Consider the following 12,145-nt stretch of genomic DNA (forward strand, 5'->3'; position numbering starts at 1 on the left):
TAAGTGCTATATATAAGAGGAGAAAGAGCACTACCTCATCTCACGCTTTTTCTCATTTTTGCTTCTTGTTCATTATGAAAATTCCTGATCACTGCCATTTCGTTCTTGTACGAGAGGCGTTCAATAAGTAAAGCGACACATTTTTTCTGAAAACAGGTTGGTTTTACTCAGGATCGCAATACAAAATATTATTCACTACTCTTTTGACTACAGAACCCCATTTTTCAAGATAATCTCCGTTCAATGCTACGGCCTTACGCCACATTACTGTGAGGGTGGTACCACTCTATTGGTCGACGTCGGAGCCAACGTGTTGCTGCTTCAATAACCTCCCCGTCATCAACGCACGATACTGCTTCCCGCGAAGTGCATCCGTCATTATCTTCCTTCGTTGTTTTTTATGGTCTTCTGTTAGGTGGCGAGGAACCCAGCGGCCACACACCTCTGAGTACCCAACTGGCGGACGAGTGTGCCAGCACTACCAACAGAAACGTCCAGTTGTGCAGCGAAGTATACAGGGTGTTACAAAAAGGTACGGCCAAACTTTCAGGAAACATTCCTCACACACAAATAAAGAAAAGATGTTATGTTGACATGTGTCCGGAAACGCTTAATTTCCACGTTAGAGCTCATTTTAGTTTCGTCAGTATGTACTGTACTTCCTCGATTCACCGCCAGTTGGCCCAATTGAAGGAAGGTAATGTTGACTTCGGTGCTTGTGTTGATATGCGACTCATTGCTCTACAGAACTAGCATCAAGCACATCAGTACGTAGCATCAACAGGTTAGTGTTCATCACGAACGTGGTTTTGCAGTCAGTGCAATGTTTACAAATGCGGAGTTGGGAGATGCCCATTTGATGTATGGATTAGCACGGGGCAATAGCCGTGGCGCGGTACGTTTGTATCGAGACAGATTTCCAGAACGAAGGTGTCCCGCCAGGAAAACGTTCGAAGCAATTGATCGGCGTCTTAGGGAGCACGGAACATTCCAGCCTATGACTCGTGACTGGGGAAGTCGCGCTGGTACGTTCTGTTGCTGTGTGTTTCCATTCCAAGATTAATGTAATTTGAATAGAAGTAATAAAATGAGCTCTAACATGGAAAGTAAGCGTTTCCGCACACATGTCCACATAACATATTTTCTTTCTTTGTGTGTGAGGAATGTTTCCAGAAAGTTTGGCCGTACCTTTTTGTAACACCCTGTATAATTGAGATCCGCACGTTCTGCCATTGCAGGAGTCACAGCTGTGCGTAGCCGGCCGGCACGCGGGAGATCGGGCAGGTTTGTGCGACCTTGTTGTGGTGATGACAGACGTCTCGCCCAACGATTCACCGTGTTTTTGTTCACTGCCAGGTCTTCGAAGTCATTCTGCAACTCAATGATAGCGCTATTCTTGGAACGCACTGCCGTTACAAACGCCATTTTGAGGACTACGTATAGCTCCACCACCTATCGGAACTTCATGAAACTATAAGGGAAGAAGCGGGAATGTTCCACGATGTTCCGCAACAAACTCCGTATTTTTTCAACAGAAATTGTAGAGAAAAAGTGTTACATTACATATTTAACGCTCCTCGTAGAAGCCAAGTGTCAGTTGCATGTCTTCGTATTTTAGATCTGCTTTCTTCAGCACTCTGAACGTCTCTTGGCAGTTAATATTATCGAATGCGTTTTCCAGGTCCACAAAGGCAACGTAAGTTGGTTTATTTTTCTTTAATTTCTTTTCGACGACACGACTCAGTGACAGAATCGCCTCTCCTGCTCCTAATCCCCTCCCTATCTCAGACAGATATTCACTCAGCATGTCCTCCACCTTCTTTTCAACTCTCCTCAAACTATCTGGATGATAATTTTTGATGCTCGATCACCACTTCCACAATCCTCGAGGGCTACACAAATTTTGGTGATTGTACAGATACTGCCAACGCGAGCCTATTCGCTGTTTGTGGAGTGCGAAGAGCACTACTACGACGTGATCTCTGGGCTGGTGGAGGCGGCACTGCGCGAGGAAGAGAGCACGTGCGAGGTGGAGCCGGTGCGCAGCGTCTTCATGTCCATCCTGCACGCGCCGGACCTCGACCTGCGCGACAAGAAGGCCGCCGTCATCGACTTCATAGCCGCCGGAATCACCACGGTCAGTCCCCACATTGATTATGCAACGGCAGTAGCTATCATTAGCCTCTTAAGAAAAATCTAAAGTCGATTTTTGCACGAGCAACTGTCTGGTCAAAATCGACTACTCGTGAGGTGTGCGTGTCACATACCAGCATGTAAATCAGCTGCCAGACAAGCCACGAGTGGATCAGTGGCGCCAGTGATCAACTGACTGTGCCGAGTGTATAGTTCTAATATTTTGTGTATTCTGAAGACTGCACATGCTCTGACGGGGGACCGTTGTGTCGTCTGCTAACATCGGAAGCTATAACCAGTTCTTACTGCACTCACTCACATCTACACTCCTCAACCAACCTTATGGCGTGTGACGCAGGGTACTAGGGACCGATGACGTCGGCAGTTTGGCCCTATATGTAACCCCCCCCCCTCCCAACCCCCATCTCAATGTCTCCTATAGACTTAAGTATTGTAGTATGACACGTCTCGAAACTGACCGACTCAGTTGTACCGTAAAGGACAAATTTAGAATCTTGCCCGGCGGGGTCAGGGATTTTCTCTGCCTCGTGTTGACTGGGTGTTGTGTGATGTCCTTAGGTTAGTTAGGTTTAAGTAGTTCTAAGTTCTAGGGGACTGATGACCATAGATGCAAAGTCCCATAGTGCTCAGAGCCATTTGAACCATTAGAATCTTGCCCCACTCAGCCCCACCCCCTTTGGATAAACTGCTGGGGAAGCCCATGGGCACAGTGTCCGAGGTCGACAATATTCAAGTATCGGTGCAAGGAGGGTTTGGCAAACTACCTCCTTAATGGGAATTTACACTTTCCGAGAATTGTTCCAGTAACTATGTCTCTCGTATCTGCCTTTCCTACGATTTGTCTTACTCATACGTGGTCGTTCCACGTTAAATCGCTCCGAGTGCATACTCCCAGTTATGTAATGGATGTGACGTCTTCTAGCGATTGTTCGGTAATCGTGTAATCATAAAATAACGTGCTTTTGTGCCTGTTTATGCGCAGGACGTTACATTTGTTTGAGCAAATCCTCTACAGGTCTTCTACATTTGGCTGCAGTTTGCTAGCTTTGCGTTATTTGTGTGTATGCGACGACATAATTCACAAACAGCCTCATGAAGCTTCCACCATTATCCACTAGGTTAAAAGATGTGCCTTGTTTTGGTTTGATTCACTGGTAAAGGAAACTGTGGGTAAGCCACCTGACAAAGAGCTGAGTGGCCAGTCTGTGGGTACTATGGGCAGTACAGAGTTATCATAGTTAGTGGATTAATGCATCCGACTACGCAGACTGCCACTATAAAAATTCATATTTAATTTTAACCCTCATCACAACCTACTCAGAGAAAGGCTACAGGGATTGTGCAAAAAGTAATGAGACTGATTTTTTGGTTTGAGAATCAACAGAGAGACCCCTTTACGACACAAAAATATGTGAACAAAGTGAAGTCTCAGAGTTGGCAGTACAACTAGTGAGACTTAGAGAAAGAACAACTTTGGCCTCTACACATTATTAAAACTATTAACACTATTCAAGGGTCGCTTCTGAATTGAATATAAAATAAAGAAAAGTATCGTGCTCCCGCCCACTCTCACTAATCACTGTGATAATACCATGGCAAATTATCTAGCAAATTAGGCATACTGCTGCAAATTAATAAAGGAAAATAAAGTATGAAAGGTGAGCATTGTGGATGAAAATGAACAAATATGAAAGGCGTGCATATTGAACGAGAATGAATGCACGTCTTTCAGGGTGATATATGTACTAGATTATCATAAATGATTGAAGTGATTTCGCGAATTTACTGTAGCTGTATTATGTGACATATTGTCACAAGGCTAAACACACGCATTGAAAAGTTCAAAAAGATTTTTTTGCACATTACAAGTGCTCCATACTGATCCTGCACATATCGGGTGGATAATCAAGTTGTTCTCATGTTCGGCGCAGGATGTCCTTAACACTAGTGTAAAATACTGTTGATGCAGGTAGCTTTGATGATAGAGTAGGCATAAACACTGAATCTTTGACATAAACCCACACAAAAAAATCGCATGGGGTTAGTCGAGAGACCATGGACGCCATGAAATGAATTGCTGACCATCAACCCCACCATGACTAATCCATTGGTTTCTCAATTTCCTGTTTAAGAATTCTTGAACATCATGATGGAAGTGGGTGGAGCACCAAACTGTTGGTAGATGAAGGCCACATTGTCGGTCTCCAGTTGTGGCATGAGGCAATTTTCCAGCACGTCCAGATACACGTGTCCTGTAACGGTCTTTTTACAGAAGAAAGAGGGACTGTAAACTTTAAACCACGAGACAGCACAGAACACATCGACTATTGGTGAATCTCGAATGTGCAGCTCTATAGTGTGGTGACTCTGTGTCCTCCAGATTCGCCCATTGTGACTCTTCACTGTGCCATTGACAAAAAGTGTTACTTCATCCTCTTCCATAAGCTTTTGCAACTGTGCCGAAAATTCAAAGCTTCTGACTTTGTCATCATGATCAGGACTTGGAGCAACTGCAATCGGTAATGCTTCAGCTTCAGTCATTTCCCTAAGTTCTCTCAGTTGGTTGGTTATCATGTGTTCAGCTCTGTGCTTGCTCTGTTCGTCGACTTCTGTGGGCTACGTATGATACTAGCCCACAGGCGTTCAACCATTTCTTCTCTCACTGCAGGCTCATCTCTTGATTTTCCCTTGCAGAATCATCCCGAAGCGTTAAACTGTGCAGACCATCGCCAAACAGAGTTGGCAGCTAATAGAGCTTTGTTGAATTTCGTTCTGAAGTGTCGCTGCAGTGTTACGGCAGACATGTGAACGTAACGCCTTCTCGGCGCTTCTCGCCATGTCACCGAACTGCTAACTGCTGCGCTCTCGTGGCAGAAACTTGAAGCACGGCTGCAACAATACAGAACTTCACGAGTTTTCTTACAGGATATGAATGTTGAGTTCTGTGGCAATATGCCAATTAACATTGCTATAGTGAATTTAGGAAATCGCTTCAATCATGTTTAACAACCTTGTATGTATAGTTAATAGTAATGATCCTATAACGCTCTCTTGGGGTTCGTCTGAAGTTACTTCTGTGTCAAAAGATTTCTCTCCATTAAGAATGATCAGCTCGGCCCTGTTTGCTGGGAATTCTACACTCCAGCCCCAAAGGCCGCCTGATACACTAGATACACTATGTGATCAAAAGTATCCGAACACCTGGCGGAAAATGACTTACAAGTTCGTGGCGCCCTCCACCGGTAATGCTGGAATTTCAGTAGGGTGTTGACCCACCCTTAGTCATGCCAACAGCTTCCACTCTCGCAGGCATACATTCAATCATGTGCTGGGGGGTTTCTTGGGGAATGGCAGCCCATTCTTCTTGGAGTGCTGCACTGAGGAGAGACATTGATGTCGGCCGGTGAGGCCTGGCATGAAGTCGGCGTTCCAAAACATCCAAAAGGTGTTCTATAGAATACAGGTCAGGACTCTGTGCAGGCCATTCCATTACAGGGATGTTGCTGTCGTGTGACCACTCGGCCACAGGCTGTGCATTATGAACAGGTGCTGTTGAAAGATGCAGTCGCCATCCTCGAATTGCTCTTCGACAGTGGGAAGCAAGAAAATGCTTAAAATATCAATGTAGGCCTGTGTTGTGATGGTGCCATGCGAAACAACAAGGGCTGCAAGCCCCCTCCTTGAAAACCACGACCACACCATAACACCACCACTTCCAAATTTTACTGTTGGCACTACACAGGCTGGTAGATGACGTTCACAGGCATTCGCCATACCCACACCCTGCCGTAGGATCGCCATATTGTGTACCGTGATTCGTCACTTCACACAACGTTTTCCCACTGTTCAATCGTCCAGTGCTTACGCTCCTCACACCAAGCGAGACGTCGTTTGGCATTTACCGGCGTGATGTGTGGCTTATGAGCAACTGCTTGACCATGAAATCCAAGTTTTCTCACCTCCCACCTAACTGTCATAGTACTTGCAATGGGTCCTGATGCAGTTTGGAATTCCTGTGTGGTGGTCTGGATAGATGTCTGCCTACTACAAATTACGACCTCCTTCAACTGTCGGTTTCCACTTCATTATCACATCGGAAACAGTGGACCTAGGGAAGTTTAGGAGTGTGGGAATCTCGCGTACCGACGTATGACACAAGTGACACCCAATCACCTTACCACGTTCGAAGTCTGTGAATTCCGCGGAGCGCCCCATTCTGCTCTCTCACGGTGTCTAATGACTACTGAGGTCGCAGGTATGGAGTTCCTGGCAGTAGGTGGTAGCACAATGCACCTTATATGAAAAACGTATGTTTTCCGGGGTGTCCGGATACTTTTGATCACATAGAGTATACCGTTCTCTCGCATTTTGTTCATTATCCAACAGCGCGGAACTGAATCGACAGCCTTCCGGAAGTCAAAGAACATAGCAACAACAATGACGCAGGTATATACTGCCTTGAGGATCACATGGACGATTGAGCGAGCTGGGTTTCACACGGTCGTTGTTTGCGGAATCCATGTTGATTCCCAGAGAGATTTTTCGGTCTCCAGGAAAGGTCATAAAAAGCGAGCATAAAACGTGTTATAAAATTATGCGAACAAGAAGGAAGACAAGACCCATACTATATAGTAAAATGGGACTGTATAATGTCTTCTATACATTCCAGAATGAGATTTTCACTCTGCAGCGGCGTGTGCGCTGATATGAAACTTCCTGGCAGATTAAAACTGTGTGCCCGACCGAGACTCGAACTCGGGACCTTTCGCGGGCAAGTGCTCTACCATCTGAGCTATCGAAGCACGACTCACGCCCGGTGCTCACAGCTTTACTTCTGCCAGTACCTCGTCTCCTACCTTCCAAACTTTACAGAAGCTCTCCTGCGAACCTTGCAGAACTAGCACTCCTGAAAGAAGGGATACTGCGGAGACATGGCTTAGCCACAGCCTGGGGGATGTTTCCAGAATGAGATTTTCACTCTGCAGCGGAGTGTGCGCTGATATGAAACTTCCTGGCAGATTAAAACTGTGCCCGACCGAGACTCGAACTCGGTCGGGCACACAGTTTTAATCTGCCAGGAAGTTTCTTCTATACATTGTTTGACGTGTATTATGTATCGACCTATATAATATCTAGCAAATAAATGTAGATATTTTGACAAGTTGTTTCAGTTCTCAGCAATGTGGAAATTTTACCACACGACTTTTTTCAGGAACATCCTATATGAATTTTACTTTGGTCATTAATAAAGTCTAGTATCACTGCTAGCTCTGTCATGCTGTTACTATATTCCGAATTTCTTTAAAAAGGGTGACCTCTTGACTTCACATTCACCATTTAGGCCTATATTTCTCGAATTTTCGAGGCAGTTTGTAGGGTAGTGTTGCCGTTCAACAATACCACCCCAGAACTCAACATGTTTCGTCGCCTGTTTTGAATTTCTTCTTAGTTAAAGTTTTTTTTACTTTCTCTGTACACTGGATAACTGAGTGATGATGTGTCTCGTTCCTTAACTCCGAACTAGCCATATGCCTTTCGTGCCCGAATAGCGGTAGCCATAAAATCGTTCAAATTATAGTCTGACAGTGGCGTATCATGGGCCCAAATTCTGAGGAATGAATGAAATGTGAAACTATTACCTAACATAAAACTATTTGCTTGATAAGCCTAACAAGCATTTGATATTGGTACTTCATGAATTATATTCTGTCGTGTTGTTTACGTAAATGAAGTAGATAAAAATGACCATTTGTGTCAAAATTGTCTTCTTATTTGGCGTGTGTTACAACTGCTGCTATAAAGGAAGTAGGATGTCAAACTGGCCGACTGGGAGCAGGAGAGGCACCACAGAACATTTTAATTTCCACTGTCCTGAATATAGGTTTAATGGATTCCGTTACAGAATATACACGTTTGAATTCCACAGAACGAAATACGGTGACGAGCAATAGAAGAATGCTGTGTGAAGAGGCGTGGCACTGAACTTTGGCACTCTTAAGACCAAATAACATGTCTTACATTTCCTCGACTATATGTGTTTTATGTATCAAACTCTTCCGAAAGATGTGCGCTACAAAATGAACGTATTTTTGAAAACCTGAATTTTTAAATTTTTGATGTCCTATCTCAAACGCTCGTGGGGGAGGGGGATGGGCGCCACTATCAAGTTCTTACCCCAGTTCGGAAATGTACAGTAGATCCGGGGCTGATCACTTTGCCCACCACGGAACTAGTCGCAGTATCGTTACATAGTGCTATTACTCATAAAAGTCCCTCCATAAATTCCACAAATTTCATGTCTAGTGTCTACTAGTTCTCTGTCTCTCATTTTCCATAATTGGCAGGATGCAAACAGAAGTTAATTTCTTGAGTGTCCACGTAATTGACAATTTAATATCTGTGTCTGTCCAATACTCAAATCCATCTTACACTGCAGTTGGTCTTTCATTTTATTTCTGTTGGGACAGGTCATGTCTTGGCTGACAAATAATACATTGAGCATGATGAACTTGTATTTTATTTGCTACATGATTACACACACAACACACTGGAAAAGTTCTGATACTTGTAACAGAAAAGAAAGACATTGTGCTGCAAAGAAAATGCACACAGCAAAGAGTTGTAAGAACCAAAGAAAGTAATGTAGCACTCCAGAACAGAGTTTCTGACATACATAACAATTAAATTTGTCATTTTTACACATGTTTAACACTCACACTTAAAGAGGATCCAGATTTATTATTAATTTAAAAGTTTCTCAAGATTCTCCTGAATGCTCTGAATGTTCAGCATCTTTATCTGCATGTGAAGTGTCACCTTTGGTAATGGCTTGGTTAGTAACCTGGCCTGCTGGTTCTTGGATGGAAAATGCTCCAGTATAGACTCATTCTCCTTGTACTTATTGGGCACAAAATGATAATATACATCAATATGCTTACTACACTGGTGAAATCTGGATTTTCAGTAAGTTTCACTCCACTTACATGGTCAGTTTTCAAAGTTACTTTATTTTTTTGAACAAGACCAAGTCACTGAGAAAACTTTTCAGCCAAGCAATTTCTCTTACTGTTTGACTGGCTTCAATGTATTCAGCCTCATTTCTAGAAAGCACTAACACTCTCTGCATCATTGGATTCATCAAGCTTACATGACATACCAATTGCGGATCTTCTAGTTTCCACATCGCCAGTACAGTTTGTATCACTGTAGGCATGAAGGATATTTTCCTGCTTTGAATGAAAATAAGGTCCATAGTGCCTTTAACATATTTCAGGATCCTTTCTACAGCACTACAAGGTGCTTCAAGGTGCTGATTAGCACTGTTGATTGCAAAAGTAATGTCTGGCCACGTTTCCGTTAGCAGATACATCAGACTACCCACAGCTTGTCTATTTGGAATACTTGATGTATCCTTCTGCCTCCTTTATGCATATCAACACACATCTGATGATGATAATCTGCATTTTTTATCATTCATTGAATCTTTTCATTTTTCTGCCTCATCTCACGTAACTGCTTCATCATATGTTTGTGGTTCAAAAATATCTACAACAGATATGTGATTCTCATCTCTTGCTGGCATTCTTAATGATCTGTGATCTATTAACTGATGTTTCCTATCAGACTGAACTGCTACATCAGTTACTGCCTCCAGTTAACTTATCATCAGAATGTGCATCATTGTCTCTCACTTCACACATTTCTGTAGGATCCTGCTTCACAGGAATATTCTGAAGGCTGTTTTCTACAGGTGATAACTTATTTTTGGGTAGGAAAAAGTCCACTGCTCTTGGTGTTGATGTTTCATACATGCTGCAATTGTCCTTAAAGAGTTTTACTGTAAAAGTAACATCTCTGTTGAGTTTCATTTGTTACCAGTGTGGAAATCACACATGATAAGCTTTTGTGTTTGACCATAAGCAATAAAATACCTCCTTTCAGCTTTTGAATCCCATGTTTGCTTCTTCTTTTTAGGAACATGGACATAAATTTCATCACCAAAAGATCTGAATTATGTTTAAGCCCGGTTTCTTCCCTAGCCATAGCTCACATGGCACAACTGCCCTTTCTTTACTTCTTCCAGTCGAGTTGAGTGTGAATACTGCATAATTCACACTTCTGCCCACATCCCACATTTCAGTTGGCAGTCTACTTTCCTGCATAAGAGTCATGGCTAATTCAGTGACAGTTCTATTTCCCCTTTCAGTGACTCCGTGTTGTTGTGGACTGTATGGCAATGGTTTCTGGTGCAAAATGCCAAGCTGGTTAGTTGGACTGTTAACCTTTTAACTGCAAAACTCTAATCCATTATCTATCCCTAATGTCTTTATGCTCCTGCACAAATGTTTCTCATTCAGTTTAAAGAAGGAGCCAATTTATTCTTGATGAAGTACACCCTTCTCCACTGACTATAGTCATCTCTCAACATCAAGAAATATTTTGCACCACCCACAGAGACTTCTTGCATTTTACCACACAAATCTGCATGTACAAGCTCACCTATTTGTTTTGATCTTGAATCACTGGATGGAAATGACAGTTTACACATTTCACCGATAATGTAGTCCCCACAATGAAACTTCTGATCTTGAAACTTTATGTTGGCACTTGACAAAACTTGTTTAACTTGCATGATATTCTGATGTGCCATCATTTTGTGCCACCAAAAAAGGTTCACAAGCAGCAACATTTGCACAAAACTCATGGTTTGAAACAACCTTAAATTTAGTTTTTAATAGTTTGTCATGTCTGCCTCTCACAGCAACAACACTTTCATCCCTTAAAAATTGACACATTCTATTGTCAGACTGATGTGTCATAGCTTTGTTGAGAACTGAACCAAAGCAGAACAGACTGTAGGTTAACTCAGGAATGTACAAAACCTTAATGATGTCCATTCTAGTGTAGGCCAGAATATTAATGTCCTCAGATCCAAGAGCAGGAATGTGTTTTCCATCACCAATACATGGGTACTGATGACCAGTCAGTTGAGATCCCGACAAACTGAACATCATCATCATCATCAACATCATCACCAATACAAACAGGTCTCATCTCTGGAAATTTTGCATAGGTGGTGAACCAAGAATACTGACTGAACATGTGTTCAGTTGCTACTGAATCCATGTACCATACTTCTCCAGTTGTACCTCAGTCAGCTGCACTGAACATTGCTTCTCTAATTAGAGCTTCTCCAGTGGGCGAAGAGTGGTTTGCAGTTGGGTTTTACACTATTTGCAATCATTGATCCAGTGACATGGCTTGTGACAATAGTGACAAGTGCCTGATTTTGCAAAATGATTGTGTTTCTTACCACCATTTTTATGAGAGCTGTTGCTTGCTGCATATGCTTTACTTTCACATGTATCAGTTATGTTCATTCTATTTTTCTGAACGGCAAGCTTGGAAATCAGTTTGCTAAGTGTTCATTCACTTGCCTGCACAAATTCCTGTGCGCTGACAAAATATTTGTATGCCATTGGTAGAATCATCAGAATTTTTGTAACACCCATCTATTCAGGTATTTTCTCACTTAGAAACTACAAGCAGTGTGGAAAATGTGCAGTTGTAGCAATATGTGTCACTATATCATTAGCTGATTTCTCTTTCAAAGTACACAACTGATGAAGTAACATGTAAACACTGGTTCTAGACATTTGTTGATAAATAGACACTAGCTTGTCCCACTTTTTTTTTCAAGTGTTGAAGTTCATAATATGCAGCATAGTTTTTTCTTCAACAAACATGGCAATAATTCATTGAGCTGTTTTGTCACACTTCATCCAGGCTGCAATCAGCTTGCTGTACACAGTGTTATCAGATGTATCTTCAGGCAGATAATACGAATCATTGACAACAGTTCAAGCATTGTGTGATTTAAACACTATGCATACTTGAAACTTCCAGACAGTCCAATTTTCAACACCTTTGAGTTTATTTATATAGAAAATCTCACTATCCATCTCGAGGTTAAGTTATTTTTGTTTTCACA

The 12,145-nt window shown here is 42.5% G+C and overlaps 1 protein-coding gene across 1 annotated transcript in view; it reads left to right on the forward strand.

Moving 5' to 3' along the window:
- Nucleotides 1-12,145, forward strand: part of LOC124555806 (ecdysone 20-monooxygenase) — a 173,972-nt gene that overhangs the window by 152,288 nt on the left and 9,539 nt on the right. The window contains exon 7 of the mRNA XM_047129867.1: nucleotides 1,919-2,137. Within this exon, the coding sequence (XP_046985823.1) occupies nucleotides 1,919-2,137 (219 nt within the window). The remainder of the gene's footprint in view (nucleotides 1-1,918; nucleotides 2,138-12,145) is intronic.

This window comes from Schistocerca americana, chromosome X (assembly GCF_021461395.2).
Source record: "Schistocerca americana isolate TAMUIC-IGC-003095 chromosome X, iqSchAmer2.1, whole genome shotgun sequence".
NCBI classification, from domain to species: Eukaryota; Metazoa; Arthropoda; class Insecta; order Orthoptera; family Acrididae; genus Schistocerca; species Schistocerca americana.